General features: G+C 42.2%; 1 protein-coding gene across 9 annotated transcripts in view; it reads left to right on the forward strand.

Moving 5' to 3' along the window:
* The window catches only part of SCHIP1 (schwannomin interacting protein 1), a 125,603-nt gene extending 104,354 nt beyond the window's left edge, over positions 1-21,249 (forward strand). For 4 of the 9 annotated variants that reach the window (XM_033855420.2, XM_033855419.2, XM_073803856.1 and 1 more), the window contains 6 exons: positions 11,925-12,042; positions 13,020-13,217; positions 14,099-14,222; positions 16,604-16,697; positions 17,124-17,240; positions 20,604-21,249. In XM_033855420.2, the coding sequence (XP_033711311.1) occupies positions 11,925-12,042; positions 13,020-13,217; positions 14,099-14,222; positions 16,604-16,697; positions 17,124-17,240; positions 20,604-20,655 (703 nt within the window). In that variant the 3' untranslated portion in view covers positions 20,656-21,249. The remainder of the gene's footprint in view (positions 1-11,924; positions 12,043-13,019; positions 13,218-14,098; positions 14,223-16,603; positions 16,698-17,123; positions 17,241-20,603) is intronic. The other 5 variants (XM_073803854.1, XM_019946321.3, XM_073803858.1 and 2 more) reach the window with 2 other exon arrangements.
* Positions 21,250-22,050: the final 801 nt, after the last annotated feature.

Genomic DNA, 22,050 nt, shown 5'->3' on the forward strand with positions numbered 1-22,050 from the left:
GAATGGAAACTGGCTTGGCTGCTGTGAAAACACAGGACAGAGTGGTCATTAGTAACAGACATCTAGGAAGTCTTTCATTTTTCAAACATTACAAGCTGATTTGACATCATGGAGAAAACTTTTTCTGCCACCTCCATTCTCCTTTTCTCAGAGTAACACAAAATGAACCTGACCCCCCGACTTCTCTTCTTCCCTTACCCCAAGATAGATTTTATTTACATGCACATAAATATAAATACAACATAATACAGTCTATTCACAAAGTATGCAATGTAATATTGTAACCTGGAAAAGGCTATATACCCTTCTCTCCATGCGTTGTGAAGATTATGAAAAACAGAAATGCCCCAGAGAGCTTTTGAGACGCTCGTTTGAATAATGATTACTGTTTACTTATCTCAGCCATTCCAACATCCCCAGATCAAAACTCATTTCTTTCTTGTTCTTATAGGTTTATTGGCGAATGGCTGAGATAAGACCAGTAATAGTTACCCACCACCTCCTCTTGTGTTTGGGCTGCGTGGAGGGGAGGGGGCGGGGAGGCACCATAGCCCAGGGAGTTGTCTCGATAGGACAGATAGCAGTGATCTAGAGAGGCTTTAAAGAAATTGGATTCATAGGAGCTTCGAATGTGAGGAACTGAGAATCTGAATATATAATCTGCCACAGATCACAGGTCAAACCAGCCTCATTTTGCCAGGAAAGTAAATCATCCTTTTGTTTCTGATAGTAATAATTTTTGCATAATTTCCTGGAAGAAGTAAGCACAATGGTCATATATACCCAGCATGAGTGAGAAGAGGTTGTCCTGTTTCAACACAATGAAATTTGCTTTCCTGAAGTAATAGGTACATACTACAACAACCTATTTGTAACATGCAACATACCTTTTGAACTTCATATTAATCTCATACATGTGTACTATTAATTTGCTTAGAAAATCCTTCATATGAGTAATTCCACAGTACCTGTCATTGCAAATGGTAGTTTGCAAATTCTCTTTTATACTCTTTGAAAATTCATCAGGTAATCTACAGAAAACCTATCATTTTTATGCCCTCCTCCAAGAATTATCTGCAGTATTCTAAAACATTACACAATTTTTAAAGGGAAGCAAAATTTGAAGTGGATCTTTGGAAGAGTAATAAGATTAAAATGGCAAAACAAATTTAATCATGTAAGCAATTCTTCTCTTTTACAAACCTGAAAGAAAAGCAAATTGGCATTTGTGAAATTTTCTTTGTCTAATAAATAGCCTCACTTTACAATAATGCCAATGACCCCAGTTTAATTAGGTGCAATTAATTTTGTGCAAGCGAAATTTGACATCTTGCTAGAGGCATATCCAGCTGTACTCTGTCTTATGAACTTTATTATTATCGCCAGTGAGAATTCAGTTGTCAGAGCTGCTGCAAAAGAGTGGGAGACAGGGAGAAAAAGGCCACAGGGGCTGCATTTTATATTTAAAAATGGCTCCAGTGGACAACCAAATGTTTAATTAAGAGAACTTCTAGAAATGATTTTTCATTGGTGCATCATCTTTGACAAGTTATCATGACTTTATTACTGAAATTTGCACTCCCTTTAGACAGTGGTCCCTCACATGTGTCTGGACACACACAGCTCATATGAAGACCAGCTCCTTCGAGAGTTTACGTAAGCACTCACTGCTATGAGAAAACAGCCTCACTGACTGCATGTGAGCTCTGTCATCTGGAGTTTTAACACAATCCTTTTGTTCAGTATTTTTGTAAAATTTTCTGTTCCCCTCAGATTATTCTCATTCAGATTATCACATGCATTAAAAACCCATGGAAGATATTTCAGAAAACCACTGCCAATTAAATGGTGACACATGCCTCCTTAACACTTAGAATTTTTTTTTGTTTTTTGTTTTGGTGATGTGCCTTGCGGCATGCGGGAATCTTAGTTCCCCAACCAGGAATCAAACTTGCTCCCCCTGCTCTCATACTTTTACATGTACCTGTCCAGTTTTCCCAGCACCACTTATTGAAGAGGCTGTCCTTTCTCCACTGTACATTCCTGCCTCCTTTATCAAAGATAAGGTGACCATATGTGTGTGGGTTTATCTCTGGGCTTTCTATCCTGTTCCATTGATCTATCTTTCTGTTTTTGTGCCAGTACCATACTGTCTTGATTACTGTAGCTTTGTAGTAGAGTCTGAAGTCAGGGAGCCTGATTCCTCCAGCTCCGTTTTTCGTTCTCAAGATTGCTTTGGCTATTCGGGGTCTGCAGTGGAAGCGTGGAGCCCTAACCACTGGACCACCAGGGAATTCCAGAATTTTTGTTTTAGCTATTGAAAAGTCCTTTCAGGTTTATTTGGGTATATATTTTTATCACATGTGTCTTTTGTGCATAAAAAAAATAAGAAAAAGTGAAATTGGTTAAGGTAGTCCTACACCCTTTTCACATTCACAATTCAATTCTCCATTTAACCACTTTCCCTTAGAGTTGTCCATCTTTGCTTTTCCCCCCAGTGTCACCCTTTGTGCCATCAGGAGGTGCTGTGCCTCACCTTCCAAGCCACTGTCCCCCATTCTGCAGGTTTCGATGCTGGCACTTTTTTATTATCAGAAGGCATGAACGGTCAACTACCAGAGCCCACCTCTTCTTCAGTGGTCCTTATATGGTTTGTTGGCTGACAGAGTTACAGCCCAGTAGAGCAGTCATGCCACCAGCTGCACGGGTGGCTGAGATCGTGAGACATACCCCGACGTTGAAGATGGCCAAAGATGAATAACCGTGCGTCATAGAATTAATGCAATTCAGTAAATCTACTGCATTCTTTTTAATGACTGAATAGAATCAAACGACCACAAATTAAGTCATGAAACAGAAGGTCTTTGAGATGAAGCTTACTATGGGACCAAGCCTAAATGGCAGCCCCAACATTATTTTAAACATAAACATAAGAAGTGGTGAAAGCAGTGATTCAGTGTTCAAGACAGTAAAAGAATTTGCAATTAAGATTTTCACCAAATCTAACCATAGCCCTCAAAAACATCCACAGGCACTGACTCTTCAACTGCCGTATCTTTACCCCAGCCTCACAGAGGTAAACACCGGTCCGGGAGGGGATGAGCCTAACTTCAGCTCCAGCAGCTGAAACTCATCAGCAGGTCCGGCAGATACAAGTTTAAACTCTGTCTGGGCTGAGCAGAGTAAATAGGCAGGCTGGCTTTAAAAATACAAAGAGTGAAATGTATATCCTTTACTTGAGAGTCTATCATCTATGCAGATCCAGAAAGGAGAATGGGATTGAGACTGGGTTGGGGAGGGATGGCAACAGTTGAGTCAAAGAGTCCATCCACAGAAATGTTCACTTATAAGAACATTTGTTTCTTACTGCCCTCCCCCCTGCTGGGGGCAGGATCTCCTACCCCCAGCACCCTGCCAAAAACAAAAGCCCAGGCTGACTCATACGTGAGTCATGGTCCCTGCATAGACACCATCTGAGTCAGACACGCAGCCATCCTCTTCCAGCTGTCAAATATTTAATCCTACTCACCTTTCTCCAACACACAGTGCTAATCAACTCACCCATTTTCTCTCCTTTTCCTTTTTTAAATTCCTGCTAAAGGCCACACATAGCAGCTCAGAGGCACTCAAAAGAGAAAAATTTGAAGTCAACTGAATTTCTTCCACGAAAAAGCATCTAGGTATATTTCCTGCCACTTTTTCTGTACAGAGAGCTCCACATTTTTGTTTACAAACTTGGAATCATAGTATACCTGTTGTTTTAGAGCTTGGTTTTTGTTTCTGTTTTTGACTTAATACATCAGGAATATTTGCCCATATTCATAACTGTTCCATTATATATATTTTTACTAGCTGCATAATGGCCCGTCATATATTTCACCATAATATACTTTTTTTTTGTAGTTCTATCAATCTTTTTTTAAATTGGGGTATAGTTGTTTTACAATGTTGTGTTAGTTTCTACTGTACAGCGAAGTGAATCAGCCATATGTATCATATATCCCCTCTTTTTTTTGTTTGTTTGTTTGTTTGTTTTTGCGGTATGCGGGCCTCTCACTGTTGTGGCCTCTCCCGTTGCGGAGCACAGGCTCTGGACGCTTAGGCTCAGCGGCCATGGCTCACGGGCCCAGCCGCTCCGCGGCATGTGGGATCTTCCCGGACCCGGGCACGAACCCACGTCCCCTGCATCGGCAGGCGGACTCTCAACTACTGCGCCACCAGGGAAGCCCTATCCCCTCTGTTTTGGATTTCCTTCCCATTTAGGTCACCACAGAGCAGTAAGCAGAGTTCCCTGTGCTATACAGCAGGTTCTCATTAGTTATCTGTGTTATACATATCAGTGTATATTTGTCAATCCATAATATACTTAATCTCTTATTGTTAGACACTGAAGTTGTTTCCAATTTTTTGTTTTGCTTTTTTTTTTCATCTTCTCTTTTATTCTTCCATTCATGAATTTATTCTAGCCTTCTTATAGTGCCCTGGCTTCTCACCACACTCTCCTAGAATAAAATGCCAGCTTTGTGACCCTGTATAATTTAACCTCTGAGCCTTAGTTTTCTCATATGCAAAATGGAGATCATAATACTTGTTTTAGGTGTATCTGAGGATTAGAGGTAATATATACGAAGTGCCTACAATATAGTAGGTGCTCAAAAGTGGTCATTCTTTTTATTTCAGAAAGTAGATTGCTGAGAAATCATTTGGCTTTAATTAAGGGAAAGGAGACCACATTTGGCACCTAGGAGAGATGGCTGTTTCATTCCATTATTATTGCAGTATCAGAAGAGTACCCTTTCTGGTCTTCAATTCGTGCAGAAAATATTTCTGGTGAAAATGCATTTTTTAACATTAAGATCCTATAATTCCAAATTGAATTACATAGAAGTGGTCATTATTGAAGGAACTAGACACTGATGTGGAATTAGAATCAGCAGCTGTCTGAGGAATGCAAGTATTTATAGCTCCCTAGAGAATCGGGTTAGGCCACAGGGGCTGCTGCTTCACCATAGCAAAGCTGGTGAACGCTAGTCCACTTCTCCATCCGTTCCTTAAGTAGTGAGAAGATTCTGTGGCCACGTGGAGTCGGATGCCCACCAGCCCTCACGCAAACACATACAGATGGAAGGGCCAGAGCTAATGAGCCTTAGAAAAGGGAGCAGAGAAAAAGTATGCGCAGGATCGGGAGAAGAAAACCCAGAGAGGGCCATTCACACTCCAGCCGCCTTCGGAGCTACCTTCCGTGGCTTCGCTGAGGAAGCCAAAAGCCTGAGTCCTGTAAGATGTGGGGTGAGGACAGGACATGAAGAGACATGGTGCCCCCCTTTCCCCCAGCCCTATCTCTAGCACAGAGTTTGAAACTGCCCTTAACTGCTCTGGGCACATAACAGCGGGAGAGCCGGCTTTCCATCCCTCTTCTGCATTTGCTTCCCCCATCCCGCAGACCACTTTTCTACTGCAGTTAGTTCCCCGCTCATTCACTCTTCTTGGTTAACACCTTACTTACTAATTAATGTCCAGGTAAGTGAAAGTGTTTCCTTGCTCATCTATAAGATAGGGAGTGTCTAGTAAGTATTTTTTTGAGTTCCCTTCCAATGCTCTATAGAGTCCACATTTCTATTTGTATATTGTGATTTAATGATCCAAGCATTTGGTACCTGTTAGAAGACCTGATTTCTGTCCCTGGATCAACTACTACTATGCATCCACTTAATATAGGGGCCGTGAACTGTAACATGCCTTCAGGGGCCAGCAAGAAACATAAAGGAATGAAGTAGCCCAGATAAAAGGCAATAGGTGGGACTGTAGTGAACTAGAAAGTGTGTGCTCTGGCCAAAGGGGAGGCATCAGCTCAGCACTGGCCAGTCGGTGCCGTGGGGTTTGCAGAGATGTTATTGCCTGATCATCAAATGAACAAACAAATGAACAGTTAAACATCCCCTTTCTTTCTAATATAGTTGTAAAAATCATTTATAATACTTCTGTGTGTATGATCATATATGTTAGACCAGCAGTGTTTGCACCTATGTGAATATCACTCTTTTTTAAAAAGTCAGCTCAGCCATAAAAAGGAATGAAATTTTGCCATTTGCAGCAACATGGATGGACTTGGAGGACATTATGCTACGTGAAATAAGTCAGACAGAGAAAGACAAATACTGTATGATATCACTTATATGTGGAATCTTAAAAAATACAGCAAACTAGTGAATATAACAAAAAAGAAGCAGACTCACAGATATAGAGAACAAACTAGTGGTTACCACCTTTGGCACCTAGGAGAGATGGCTGTGGGGAAACGGAAGCAGGAGGGGCAACATAGGGGTAGTGGAGTAAGAGTTACAAACTATTAGGTATAAAATAAGCTACAAGGATATATTGTACAACACAGGGAATAGAGCCAATATTTTATAATAACTATAAATGGAGTATAATCTTTAAAAATTGAGAATTACCGTATTGTACACCTGTAACTTATACAACATTGTACAGCAACTATACTTCAATTTTTAAATTTTTTAAATTTTTAAAAAGTCAAATTATCATCCCATGCATTGCACACTCTTTAGCAAAAGAAAGTTAACACAATCCCACTGAACTAAAATAAGAAATAGCAGTATATTTTCACAATAACAAATATTGAGAAGTAGAAACTTTGCCTTTCCTTTTTTTTTTTTTTTCAATAGTAATTCTGTAGCTTTCATGGTAAATGTCAATACAAAACAGTCAGTAGGGAAAAGAAGAGTAAGGAGCAAGGTTTGGGAAATGGGAAAGGTATTTCACAATTTATTAAGGAATAGCAGCACCTCATTTTAACCCACCTCAGCACATTCTGTAGACACACCATCACACACGCAGTACATCTAGAACTTACCCAAACCTCAACTGCTTCCACGTTCTTTCTTCACGACAAATCCTTAGAAAAATGAAATGTGTTTACAGCTACCCTTGGGTAATTACAATGCACATTTTATATTCCGTCCCCTTTGAAATTCTCATGAAACAGGAAAAGATAATGGGTGATAATATTCATTATGTAGAAAGCCTTTGAATAATGCATCGGAGATTCATTAAAATAAATAGAAATAATATATTTTAACAGCCCAGCCACAAACTAGTTGGGAATACTGAGTAATGAATGGCATGGCAGGGCCAGAGGCTCTCACAGCCACACTGGTTTTGGACAGAAGATGAGCAATGCATGTTTGAAATCCATAGGCATTTCAGAGTTTCCTCTGTTTCTTAAGGAAACCATACGATTGCCTTGAAATTATAAGCAACTACAGGAGGCATTATGTGTTTAAAATTATATTGCCATCACAGGCAAGACCTAATATATCCAAACCAAAGGTTAAGTGCAGTGCAGTATGGGGCAAAGGCCACTGGATTCAAACACCAGAGGCCCAGCCTATAGTCTCTTGCTTCGTGATCTTGTACCATTTATCTGTTGCCATGGTGGTGATGTGTAATAAAAACCCACCCACATCGGTGGCATCCGATGATAAGCACTGATTTCCGCTGCTGATCAGAGCTGGCTTCCCACGGGGCTTACTCGTGTGTCTATGATCGATTGGCTACGGGTTGGCGAGGTACCGCTACGGCTTGCTCTTGGCTGAGCTCCGTCAGGCGCCTGGGGCTTCAGTTGGGACAACGGCCGATTGAGTTCTGTGCTACGAAGTCCCTCCTCTGCCAGCAGGCTGAGCTGGACTTGTTCTGCGGGCAGCGGCACGGTTCCTTGGGGCAGCGGGGAGTGGGGGGGTGGGCGGATGGAGGCGCTCGGAACCGGAATACTGTCACTTCCTCTGCATTCTGTTGGCCAAGGCAAGTCAGGAGGCCAGCCCAGGGGTCCGGAAATAGACTCCACCTCTTGACGGAGAACCCGCAGTCTTGTTATAGGGGGACCAGATAGAGAGACGGGAAGAATTGGGACCATTTTAATAATCAGGCTGTCACAGATCTGGGGCAAGTTATCTGACTTCTTTGAGTAACCGCTGCCTTGCCTGGAATCCACAGGTGGTTGTAGAGCCCAAGGAGAGAATGAAGTGAACACACTTTTAAACTCAAATTCACTGTAACCGTTCAAGTGAAATTAACTAAGGCGTGATGCAGGGGATAGAACCAAAGAATCTTCAGCATTCCTCTGTGGACGCTGGTGGTCTAAGCTAGTGCTGGGAGATTCCTGTTTTTAAAATCAGAAAACACCAAATGGTTCTGGGATTCGGAGCTGGCCGTCAGACCAGGCCACTCCCAGTCACTGCAACCCAAGGCCAAGGACAAAGGCCAGATTCCCAATGCTGCTGCCCCACTAGAGGTCACAGCAAACTTTAAGACCATCCCATCACTTCTCCCACGGAGTAAACTGGTCTTGTCCCTGTATTTTGAAAAAGGTATTGTCTTTATACCAAACCATGTCACCAGGTAGCTAGGTCTTTGAGATATCCTCTTAGTAGTTAAGATCTTGCCATCTCCATCATTCTCTCAATTCCGAGCATATCTTCATAATATCCCTGCTGACAGTAGTTGGAGGTCAGCACATGTGTTTTCTAAGTAAGTTTTCCTCACTGTAAATGCCAAGTGGACACTGGTGCTGAACAGCCTATCAACTAAATGCTTTCCCGATCCTGGCCAACAGGAACTGTCACTCAGAAAGCCACGTTCGCTCACACTGAGATGTCCAGGAAGCACACTTAGTCTCTATCTCTTCACGTTTCTGAGCCTTCTCCATCCATGACAGCCCCCTCCCCATACCCTCGGCTCCCTGTCAGTAACTCTGGGCTGCAGTGTGGTTTTTCATGGCATAAGGAGAAGAGGTTTCCGGGGTGACCAGGACGCAGACCTTCCAGTAATCAAATCCACAGGCAAGGCAGACATCAAGCAGCCTTTTGCTCATAGCCCTCTGCCGAACGCCATTCCAAACATCAAGTGACCCTGAATTGGATACCTTAAATTATATCACTAATTAGCAAGAAGAGGTTAGTGTTTTGTTTTCACCTCAGACGGTGCTTGAGAGCTCCAAGCAAATTAGCCCCCGGCTGCTGGGATTTCGCCAGACTGCATAGCCTGGTTATAGGCGAGACACCGCAGTGTGAGGGACCGGGGCTCCGAGTGGCTGGAGGGAGAGCCTCAGAACAGCCATGCCTCCTCGGGATGGGAAGGGGCCAGGAACAGGGGTTATCGTTCCTGGACCCAGTGGCACAGAGGCCCTCAGCACTGGCCGCTGCTTGGGAGCTGTGGTCGAGTTTCCCCAAGGCCGCCTTCATCTTAAACCCTCTTAAAGGCTAAAGGCAAACAAATCCTTCTTGAAACCTGAGTCCGTTTTAAGATGTCTGTACGAAAATCCCCGCTGAACTATTAGCTGTAATATCATATAATTTCCTTTTCCTGAGAGTAACCCTCTTGGTGATTACCGCTATAAGGAATTATAAGGCTCACCCTGTAAGAAGCTCTGCTCAGTTTCCCACGGCGATAATGTGTTACTAAGGCGATTTTCTGAATTTCTACCTGAGGTGTTTTTTCATTTCACTCCGACTACTAAATCCTTCCCTTTTCTTTTTTCTTGGCCTTTCCTGAGTTAGAAACACTGCATGGGATAGTTGATTTAGGTCTGAGTTGATCCTTAGCACAAAGGTCAATTTGGGGGCAGAACAACAGAATTTACGATCAGACTTTCTTCATAATGAAAATATGTATCTTTAGATGCTTTAAACCTTATTTTGCAGTGGTATCATGTGTTATTTTATATTTTTATAATCTGTGTATATAGTGTCTTCTTTTCAAGACTTTAGTTATTCAATAAATAGGAAATACTACATAATCCTTGATTCGAATTAGGTTTAATTTAAAATGTCTTTTTTATTTTAAAATATGACTTTAAAATGTCTGTTTTTAATTTGCACTTTTTTAATTTCCACTGTTGTCCGATCCATGTATCTTGAGTTTTATTGTTAAAAATGGGTTGATTTGGGTTTTTTTTTTACCAACTACAGACAATAAATTTTAAAACTTAATTTATATGGGATCAAAGGGTAACCTGAACATATTATATTTCTCCAGGAAAAAAAAATATATATATTCTAATGATAGAAAGTTAAAAGGAGACAAATTCCAGCTCAATAAATATTCAAGCTGCCTAACAGTGAAAGTCAGCTCGGGACGCCCCCAGTGAGTCAGTTGTGCATCAGGAATTGCTGTGACCAGGCCAGGTATTCAAGTAGGTGACTGCAGGGGTCCCTTTACAAAGTCACATCACCTTTAAAATTCTGTGGGTGTTTTTGTCTAGGCTTTCAGGAAGTAGAGAAAGGAGGATAATGAACAGGTACAGAGCACCTGCCCTGTGCCCATCTCTGAGCTCTTTTCATCCTTTCTACAAACCACTGAATTATTCACCCTATTTTACAGATGAGGAAACTGAGGTTCATAAAGTAATGTGCCTTGGGAAAGAAGTAAGGATTCAGACCTAAGTCCTACTGATTCCAAGCACCCTGAGCTGATCACAGCAGAACCTGTCGCTTTCTGCGGCCCGCCCTAGGCCTCGGTCTGCTTGCCTGCACCGGAGGGTAGTGGGGGAATGGAACTGGACCTACAGAGGGAAAGGCTGCGTTTCTCTCCTGGGGAAAATAAGTTGGGACTTTCAGTCATTAGAGAAGTTAACAATAGGTGGCGGTACATACCCATAACAATGATGGTGCCTGTGTTAAATCAGTACATTTTCTTTTTCTGAGTTCTGTATTGTTTTCAATCAAAGTGCTTTAAATGAGTCATTTGAGCAATTTATGCAGAGCATCCATTTGAATAATAAAAAAAAGCAAATGGGAATGTCAGCTATCAGACGAGTTGCTCTTTGCATTTCTCACTGGGACAATAATGACGCCAGAGCAGATTTGGTGTCCCCTGTCCTAAACCTGGCTTACAGGAGCCTCCTTATGACCCCTTGCTGCTTAGGAGTTTTCCTTCTGCCTTTTCTTTCTCTAAACCTACAGACTGGGGCTACTAGGGATGCTAAGAAAGTGCTTCTTGAAAAACACTTTGTTGTCAAACAACAATGAAATGTGTTCGACTTCAGATGAAGGTTAGGACACAGAGTTGGATCCACAGCCTGGTTGCGTGTATAGCAGATACACAGCCGGCTGGCCCTTTGTGACCACATTTCCGGCAACATCCCTCTGGAGCTTCCCAGATTCAGCACAAGCATAATGAGCTCCCAAGACATCTCTGCCTCTGAGGCTCTGTACGCAAGGCAGTCTGTAGAGCCTTGGGCTCCAACATTCTGCTTTTCTGACTAAGCTGGACGTTTCCTTAAGTTTCTCGAGGGTGAACCTCTGGTGTGTTTTTTTTCTTAATGACATAAATGGGCTCCCTTGGTTGGCTTTTGACAACCGCCTCAAATAACATTTTCCTTCAGACGACCTTATTTGGGAATAAAAAGGAGTCTTTCTTCGGCGAGCTCTGGCCCCGGGATGCTGTATCTAATGAGCATAACTGGATTGTCCCCGTGGGGCAGGACACTGGCTGACACCAAGCAGCCTTATTTGGCTGAGGACCCATTCCTCTTCATCGACAAAAAATGTAAACTCAGTGTCTCAACGCGTTCTTATTGTGTACCAACTATGTGTTTGATGTTGTGCTGGGTGCTACCGTGTGGCCTGAAATTACTTTTCTCCCAGCGTGGATTTGTGTGTGGAAAAAAAAACGAATACAGTATGAGTTAAAAGTTATCATCTTATCATTTATCAGCTTATCAAGTTATCTTTCTTATCTTCTAGTAAAAGTTATCATTTATGAGTTGAGAGTAATATTTGCTCACCCATTGCTCCCTGTGAAGAACACATTAAACTACTTTCTTTAGCAAAATCAGGCAGTTCTTTCGGTTGCTACCAGATGACAAACAGCTGAATGGAATTCGTGTCCTGTTTCCTTCTGCCCAGCCTGCAGAGTGGGATGAACCTGCAGATATGCTTTGTCAACGACAGCGGCAGCGATAAGGACAGCGATGCCGATGACAGCAAGACCGAAACGAGCTTGGACACCCCCTTGTCTCCCATGGTGAGTCCCGAAGCGGCCACTGAGGCTCAGAGTGTGCTCTCCTGGTCGTTTAGCTTCTTTTCTGTTGTTAGTCAGAAACAAACATGTCAGAGGTTAAAAAAGCGGTGTCTCCTGACATTTCTTGACATGGCATGCTCCTAAAATGTGACAGTGATTGAAAAAGCAAAACTGTGATCCAAGAAGGATACGTAAGCTCTGTTAAAGTTAGAGACGACTTTCATACTAAATCGTAAGAGAAATCACATAGGCCCTAAAAATTATAAAAGAAAATACACTATATACCAATCCTTCCCCACTGGGCTTAGAAATATGAGTGCAGACTAACAATGGGACACATTTTAAAAGGCAGGGGATGGGGTCCAGGCAGGGGTGGGAATGGTAGCACATAGCTGTTGCTCAGAGAAGCCAGCAAGGTAATGTGGGTTAAACATTGGTTACTATTCCTTGCACACGTATTACAAAAGATGGCTTGATGATCCTGGGTGCTTGTTGCTGGATTTCTTTCTTCTCTGGGAGGTCTATCGACTTTCTTACCGAAGACTAACTAATAGGAAACCGTGTTGGTTGTTGAGTGCAATGCCGCGTCAGAACTTCATAGGATATCTGAGATCCTGTCCGCTCCAGGGAGCAACGCACCGCCTTAGCTCTGGGTTAAATATTTTGCTGTGTCTGTTCACTTCAAGAAAGGTTTGAGAGTAAGAATCCAAGAAATGTCTCAAGTTTGTTGCAAATATATATTCTCCCTATTATTAATTATGTTACTTTTTATGCTAAAATCAGAGTCTATCACTGACTGAGGAAATAAAGTAGCTTTTAAAACGTTACTTGCGATGGGTACAAATCACATCAAGAGTTGAGTCCCTTGGTGGAGGGAACCCTTGGCTGCTTTGAGAGAGGGCTCAGGGAAGACTGTAAGCTCAGCTCCAAAGATGGTACCCGGCACGCAAAGCTCAGGGCTGCTCTTTTTCCCTTCACAGAGCAAACAGAGTTCTTCCTATTCCGATAGAGACACTACTGAAGAGGAATCCGAATCCCTGGATGACATGGATTTCCTCACAAGGCAAAAGAAATTGCAAGCCGAAGCCAAAATGGCCCTTGCCATGGCCAAACCAATGGCCAAAATGCAAGTAGAAGTGGAAAAACAGAACAGGAAGAAGTCTCCCGTCGCTGATCTTGTAAGCAGCGAACGCTGAAATGCAAACGAGGGTTTGGTGGCTGCAAATGGTTGAGGCTGTCCCAGTCCTTTCCCAGAGTTATGCAAACTTGGGTTTTTACAAGGCAGTGTGTAAAACGTACTGTCATTGAGAAACATTTAAGTCTGTTTCTTTTTCCTTCCTACTGTATCACTGAAGGATACACACGCAACAGATTTCACTCACAAAAGTAAACTTTGCTCTTGATTCATATCTACTGTGTTTCTTAGGGGCAGTATTATCTGTCATGGGAATATTTTAATTCCTTTAAAGCACTCTCAGTTTAAGAACCCATTGCTATGGCAAACTCACTATTGCTTTAGCTCATGTTCCCCCCTTTTCAATGAAGACAGTATGGCAGAGTGGATGAGAGCCCTGGGCTTTGGAGCTTAAGACTAGCTCTGCCATTGACCTACTGTGGGGCTCTGGACACGTCTCAGTTTTCTCATCTATAAAATGGGTATAATAATAATAACTGTGTCAGAGCACGATTGTGGAAAAAGTAGTCAAAGCACTTAGCACAGTGCTTGTACCATGCTATAAGTTAATAAGTAGCTGATATTATTAATTTTATCCATGTCATTGACATTACTTGAGCTCCCTGGTAATTCATTTGTGGATATAATAATTGACTCTCAGTCGTAGACCAGTCCATATTTGAGTAGTGTCCCATTCTGATGCCAATAGTGTTTCAGATGATGTGCATATATGGAGGGCCTCACATTGGGAAAGTCAGATGGGGAAAGCTTTTAAGCAAGGAACCTGAAGTGGATGAATGAAGGTGGGTCTTTTAGGAGAAAACTGGGTCGTACGTTCAGTGTGCTTACAGCTCACCCCTCCATTTCTTCCCTTTCTGTCTTCAGCTGCCACACATGCCTCATATAAGTGAATGCTTGATGAAAAGAAGTTTAAAGCCCACTGACCTGAGAGACATGACTATTGGGCAGCTACAAGTGATAGTCAATGATCTCCATTCCCAGATAGAAAGTAAGTGTAAGATGCTCTGGAAAATGGGATATTAAGTGTAAAATACCATGGGATGGATAGTACTATTTCCTGGGTTCAGCTCCTTGGTACGTTTCATTGGGGTCCTCCTGTGTACTTGCAAGGAAAAGAAGAGAATCACAACGCTCTCTTTCTGTTTTTGCTTTTTTTTACTGTAAAATGTTGAGAAACTTTAAGACTTTTTCAAGGTTCACAGAGGTTAGGGATCCTTTTTATTCGTCTGAAATCCCCAGCTCCCAGCACAGTGCCTGGCATATAGTTGGCTCCCAACGCCTGTTTGTAGAATATAATTTCGTAGTTACAAGTCATTTATTATACAGTTATACGCTCAGCTTTACTTGCACGTACATTCATTTTAGGTCATCAAATTCTATTCGACTTATGCTGTGGGACTCCAGGTGGTGAAAGTATACGTGACCGATATGTGAAAATTATAGGGTGAGAAGGCGTGGGCCTTTTTCCCCCAGAATGAAGAAGGGCCTCCACAGGAAGTGTGCAGGGCCGGTGGTCAGTGGCATTCACTCGAAGTGATTGGTTACGCAGGGAAGGGCAGGTGCTGGACCAATGAGAGAGCTCGCTCACTGGGACAGCATGCTTAGCCCAGGTGAACTCACGAGCCCGCCAGCCTCTGGAACATACAAGTCCATAAAGTCCGTAGGCTGATAGATTAAAACCACCTAAGAGACATGCCAACCAAATGCAAACCAACTAGATGTATTTACCTATTCAGGTACAATAAAGGTATTGTGGTTATGTTAAATTTTTTTTAAAAAGAGACCTGTCTTTAGAGACACATACTGAAGCATTTACAGATGAAATAATATGATGTCTGAAATTCTCTTTCAAATGATCTAGTGGGAGAAGGGGAGATAGATGAGTTCAAGACTGCCCATGAGTTGATAACTGTTGAAGCTGGCTGGATGCATGGGGCAGGGGGATTCCTTAAACAATTCTCTTTCCTTTTGTATCTCTTTGAAAATGTCCATAATAAAAAATTTAAAACTTCATACAGAAAAGACATTCCCACACACTATGCAGGCACCCTACTGAGTACTAGTATAAAAAGCTACCCTAAGAACCCACTAGAAAAAGTAAAATTGGATGTATTCAGTGACAAGTTAATACCTTCAGCATTTTAAAATCAAGAGAAAGGATTTAACATTTTAATTAGGAAACCATAGATTCACAGGCTTTTAAAAAATTCTACTACATTTTAATTTTAGTTGAGCATAAATTACTAGGAATTAAGGACTTAAAAGGCTTTCTGATCTTTTACCACTGAAACATCCTTCTTAGACTTTTAAATGATAACATTGCCAGCTAGTCCTTTTCAGGAGTAGATGGAGTTTTAGACCTCTTTGTATGACTTTTTTGGTCCTTTTCTAAATTGAAAACTAATCTGAACTAAAGGCAGACAAATGCATCATTTGAGGTCAGGATCTCTGAAAACATTTCCAAGGAGGACCTCGCTGAATACCCCCTTCCTTTCTTTGATTTCTGGGCCCAGAGCTCTTGCTGAATGAATGCTATCCCTCATGTGTCCACATGTCCAGACCTAGAAGCTTTCACTCTTAGCTGATGTGAGGGGGGAAAAGCAAGAGAGAGCTCCCTGCTTGTTTATATTTTTCAATGGCAGAAGCCAAATTAAACCCAGTACACTGATTTCAGGAAGACTAGTTATGTTTCCATCTATTTTATGCCCGGTAGAAATCCTGAAGAATACTTTCCTCAGCACCCATTGTCCAGAGAACTCAGGGGTTGTTTCTTCAGGTCTTACACATCTGGTTCTCACACAGCTTTAGATATTACTGTTTCCTAGAACAACCTGCACGTAGGCTCCTCGCCTCGACCCCGAGGAGCCTTTGAGCATCCTCAAGGTGCCTTCCTCCCCAGCTGGGGGGGTCTGATGGGGCTCTTGTCGGGTGCAGTGGCCCCCCCAGCTCTCCGTGTGGCAGGAGCACCCTGAAGATGAACGGTGGAAAACTTAACGTGCCCCAGACTTCCGCGTTCACATTTCTTGAAAACAAAATCCCGCTTCTTCTAACAAGCTGTTTTCCTAACGGCTAACAATTTCTTTTCCCACTCTCATGTGAATGTAATTGGATATACTTTGTACTCCTTTTCTGTCAACACTTCTATAAGTATGCAAGCTAGTCGTGCTCTCAGATTGGTGACCTCTCCTGGGCTTATGAGAAGCTAATGTAAGAACTCTACATTTTAGCAAAAAGAGTCTCCTGCTATGTTTAACTGTTTGTGTATATGTTTGTGTCTATCGTACGTACGTAATGGTGCATAAGTGGTTTCACGTCCTGACTTAGATGCAATTTTACCTGTTTCTAAATGCTTTCGTTTCTTTGCCCCAGGCTTGAATGAAGAGTTGGTCCAGCTGCTCCTCATACGAGATGAGCTGCACACAGAGCAAGACGCCATGCTGGTGGACATCGAGGACCTGACCAGGTCAGTGGTGCCTCATCTTTGCAAAGAAGGAAGGAAGCCTGGGATGGTTGGAAGTCTAAGAATTAAGGCAAGAGCGAGCTCTAGAGAACTTCTTTCCTTACTTCCATCAGTAACTCGCCTAATCTCTGCTGGTGTCAGCTGTTTAGATGGAGGGGAAGCGGCCAAAACTGCTCCCATCCAAATGCATGGCTTCTTCACAACCATCCTCCCCTAGTGATGGATTGTAAGTGCATTAGAACTTCATCCACCCCCACTTAAATCAGGTCAGCAATTCTGGCCTAAGGACATTATCCTGAAGGACTGTCCCCTTGAGAGTCGTCCCTAAGCCATTCCATGCTGGCACGATTCCAGCACGTGGTGGGTACCACCAAGTGGCACTTGGTGTTATATGACCTGACTCTTGATCGCATCTGCCATGCCCGGAAGGCAAGGACACTGGCATCTTTCCACAGCACCAGCGCCACCAGATTGCTCTCACCATGGGGAGACTCCAAGACTTGAGTTTCTAGCTGGGCCTGGTTCCGAGCGCCTGTCTGTAAAGAGGTAAAGAATGCTTCCTTCCCTGGGGCATAGGGAAACTAGGCTAATGCTGGTCAAGATCTTGCATTTCTTCATAGTTTTCCTTGTGGAAAGGCCTCTCACCATAAATATATAAAGTATATGAAATACCGTGAGCATTCCTATGATCCTGTACTGTATTTACGATGCCGCCTTGTCTGAGACAGTTTATAGGAAGTCTTTAAACCACAAGGCAACAGTTACTATTAATCCCAGAAATGGTATTCAGAGAGTAGAAGCTCCCAAGGAGAGAAAGAAAACTGCTTGTCACGGTAACATAAGGAATTAACCACATGATCCAGAACCATCCAGGAGAAGTTTGAAAACATATGTAGTGAAAATGCTCTCAGCACTCACCACAGGGACCACTTCTCAGTGTGTAACACTGGGTAAAATATTTTTCTAAATGCAGTGTTATAAAAATAGCTCGGGTAGCAAAATAAATGCTGCAGAACTATGTTTAAGTTAGTTTTTAAAGACCTATGGGCAGCACTCTGTTTTGTACGCTTTGGATGTTATATTGCCTCACCCCTAACAAAAAAACGAAAACCCAAAAACCCAGAAGGTCTTCTCATACCGTCTTAGCATATTTGCCTGCATGTGAAATATAGTAACACTCAAATACTATTATTGCCCCCTACAGCCGTATTCGGGCACTGCACCAACAATTGTAAGACACCTGCCTTTTTGTTACGCTAACAGCTTTGCATATAGGGATTAAGATTATGGGAAATCAGTAGTGAAATATACAACCAGGACATGCATCTTCTGAAAAATATATAGACTCTTTCGTCAATTCTGTGGCTTGCCTATGATAACAGAGACCGTTTCTCTGCCCCTCAGAGCAGCGTTGGCACCCCTCGTTGCTAAGACGACATTCAGAGGCTCCTCCCTTCTCTCAGAATGTTAGGCTATTACTTAGGTTTGCAGTGAATTTTGCTTATCCCTTCAGATGGTGTGATCATGGGAGACAGGGTGGGCAGAACCATGGGGTTCAAAGGAGAGGAGCCACTAATTTAAAGGTACTGGAGGAACCCTTTAAATTAGAGCAGGTGGGGAGAAGTTTCTATGCCCATTCCTGGCTGCAGAAATAGAATTTTGCTCATGGAGGGACCTAAGGATACTTAAACTTCCCTAAAGGTTGCAGTGCCAGAGTTTTGCAGCCAGATCCCAGAAGGCCAAGCGCTTGGCCGCTGGGAAGCCCTGTTCACCTATTCCCTTTACCTGTGCAGCTCCTACCATTCAGGTGTCAGTTCAGATCGGTGGTTCTCAATTTTGGCTGCACATTGGAACCACCTGGGGAGTTTTTAAAATACTGATGTCTGGGTCTCACTCCCAGAGATTCTGATTTAATTATTCTGTGAAGTAGCCTGTGCATTAGGAGTTTTTAAATCTTTCCAGATGATTCCAACGCACAGCCTAATTTGAAAACCGTGGGTTTAGATACCTCTTTGGAGAAGTGCTCCCTGATCCCCCAAGACTGATGTAGGGCCCTCTGTGCTCCTGGCAGCATGGCATCCCTCCCAAGTAGAGGCTAATCCTATTGTGTTATATGGTTTACAACCAACCTGGCTATAAGCCCCCTGAAAGCAGAGACAACACTATTTTCATTCATTGCTGTGTCCTCAGAACCTAATACAGGGCCTGCCAAGTACGTAGTAGGTCCTCAATAGGGACTGTTGATAAAAAGAAGTCCTTGTGGAGCTTGAGTGAAATAAATCCTAGTAAAGACTTTATAAATAGTTGACGAGAACCTTTTGGTTTTATGATCGGAAACCCTTTCCCTCCTTTGTTTACAATTTTAATGAAATTCACCCTTGTATGTATGTCTCAAAATAACACCCAGCTTTCAATATTTTCTGAAGCTCTTGCCTGCCTGTTCTTTCCTTCTGTCTCAGAAAACCCCTTGTTGTTTGTATGCACGTACACACACACACACACACACACACACACACACACACAGATACATATTTTAAAACTGCTATAAGAAACTACACTTTAATTAGCTACCACGGAATCTTAGTCACTGGGCATCAAAATATTTCTTGAGCTGAATTTGTTCAAGTGAGGCCCATGAGCTACTTTATGAAAATGTTAAAAAAAAAAAAAGATGGTCTGCTAGAAGGCATAATTTCTTTTTTAGGAATAGGGTGCTATTGATGTCTTTTTCCTGAGTCCCTTTGTTGGTAAATGAATATCAGAATATTCTTTGTGGGCTGCTGCATGTGGCAGGGACGCTGCTGTCACTTCTCTGTTTCTGAATGTATTTGCCCTGTAACACAGATGGGAGACATTCTGCATAATACCAGTGAGTTTAAACTTGATGTCACTGACCACCCAAGGCTAGGCAGCACCCAGAAACTGCCCCTGGACCTTTGATGACAGCTGAAAACCACACCCTTAGATGCTTTTCTCTTGCCAGATTTATAATTTCCTAAGATCCTCCTTCAAAACATTTGTTTCTTGCAGCCTTCAGACCCTGCCACTCCCTGGGAAGACGTTTACTTAGTGCCCGATCGAGTGATGTAAGCAGCTTAGCCATTCCTCCCACTTCATCTCCACTGGCCAGCTGCTGGTTAGCCCAACTTTGGGCTCACAGGCCGTAATAGGGCTTGATGAGTAAGACTCACCCCACCCTGTGGCCCGCTCACTGCCGTGATCATGCCCTTGGGACTAACTGAGGGGGAAACAATATGCAAATGTGGGAAATCTTGACAACCACAAAGGCCTACCGTTTGTTTGGAAGACATTAGCCTTTGTAAGAATAAAACTGAACTATTGTATTATTAACAAGAGCCCTGTTAATACTTAGATTTGCATCTATGTGCGTGTTTGGATAAAGTAGTCGTGCAGTTACTTTCTGTCACAACACCTTGTTTTGACTTTTTGCTTAGCACTTAATCTTCTATCTGCTCTCTCCTTGCTTGCTGTCTGTTCCTTGCTCGTCTCTTTCCATTACAATATATACTCCATGAGAACAAAGATCACTGCTCACCACCGAATCCCCAGCTCCCGGAGCACAGAGAAGGCACATATTAAACATGTGTTGAATAAATTATCCTAGTTACTTTTCTCTTTTCATTTTTAAACACGGCACTTTTCTTCTCAAAGGAATGTGACCTCTACATGTCTCAGGTTAATCCCGTGGCTTACTAAATAAAAGGAATCGTACATAGAATATAAAACTTGGAAGAGGGCGAATCCATTTGAACGAAGTACCGTTTCTTGAGTCTCTTGATTTCACTATGAGTAACTCCGAGCCTCCGTTTGGAGGATGTCTTAGCTGTTGATGGGAAAGCAGTTTGGCTTTCTCCTTAGCGCTAAATAATTGTATTATTCATTTTACAGACACGCTGAGAGTCAGCAGAAGCACATGGCCGAGAAAATGCCTGCAAAGTGAAAAGAAGCCATCCAACCAGAGGACAAGCTAGAATTTATTTTGCTTCTGTGGTTGTAAAAATGCTGTTGCTAAAGGTGGCATAGAAACAAACAAATATCAGTGTTAGTCATCGATAATGTCTGAAGCTTAACGTCCAGTGATTGGCCTTTGCTTCTTAATTTATTTTAATTTTTTTACTGTGCCACTAAATATCAGGCATTTTAATAAAATATTGTTACAAAAAATGTACAGTACTTACACCATCCCAAATCATGGTTAATCAAAGAGGGTAGTTTTAACTTTATTTTTATTTGTTTAGAGATTCTGAGTTGGAGCAGTATTTTACCATTTGACTGCTTTCATTCTTCACTGTAGTTTTAAAGAAGAACTGTAAATGACGGTGCTATCCAAGTCAAAAAATACATGCCTGCCTCGTAGTGAAGTTGTAGGTCTCTGTAATATGTATATTTTAATCAGTTTTCAACATTTTGTGAATGTTGACTACCTGAAGTTCATTTTTAGATGTGCTATTAACATTCTGTTGGATTCAGAGGGTTCCTTAAAAGTTTTATGTATAAATATGTAAAATAAAAATTAAAACTTTGTTTCATAGGATATGTCTTTTTGCTCACTAGCAAGCCCTACACTGGCTGTACTTCTTCCCTCTTCACTCTTCCTCAACTGAAATGCCCACCGGGAAGCTTTTATCAGTGAAGAAACAAAGGGCTCCGGAGAACAAGAAATGCAGGGAATGCCAAGAAGATCGTGGAGAGTATGGGAGAGTGTGTGTGTGTGTGTGTGTGTGTGTGTGTGATCCAAAGATGACAACATCAGGCACATCAGAGCCAGCATTGTTACTGCTGAAAGTTATCAGTCTGGAATTTCAATACTTTATTATTTAATAGCTGCTGGTTTTGTCAGAGCCAATGACTGCATCCAAACTGCGTTTCCCAAATTTGCCACGTGAACAGATGATGCCTGCATTTACACTTTTCCCAAGGCCAGTTGGTGCCGTTTTTCACATTTTAACCACTTCTATTGGTCTCGTGAAGAAAAATGCCAAGTCTAAAGCAGGTTACAGACTGTTCCTCAATAGGTAGAGAGTTTCAGAAAATCGACGTAATTAGCGAATGTCCACGCAGGTATTAGAGAACCTTAAACTAAAGCTGAGATGAGCAATCAACATTCCAGAACCACCCACAGACCACCTGGTTTCACTATAAGGTCCATGATGTAATCTGAAGATAGAAGGTTAGTCAGTTTCCCTTTTTAAAAATACCCAGATAGATATTTTAAGTAATTCAGAGTTGCCAATTTTCATAGCCTTCTTCTTTTAGTAAAATAGTCCGTCTTACATTGAAACACTCATCATTTCTTTATGGGCTTCAATCAAGTTATTTTCATTCGGAATAGAAA

This window comes from Tursiops truncatus, chromosome 4 (assembly GCF_011762595.2).
Source record: "Tursiops truncatus isolate mTurTru1 chromosome 4, mTurTru1.mat.Y, whole genome shotgun sequence".
Classification (NCBI taxonomy): domain Eukaryota; kingdom Metazoa; phylum Chordata; class Mammalia; order Artiodactyla; family Delphinidae; genus Tursiops; species Tursiops truncatus.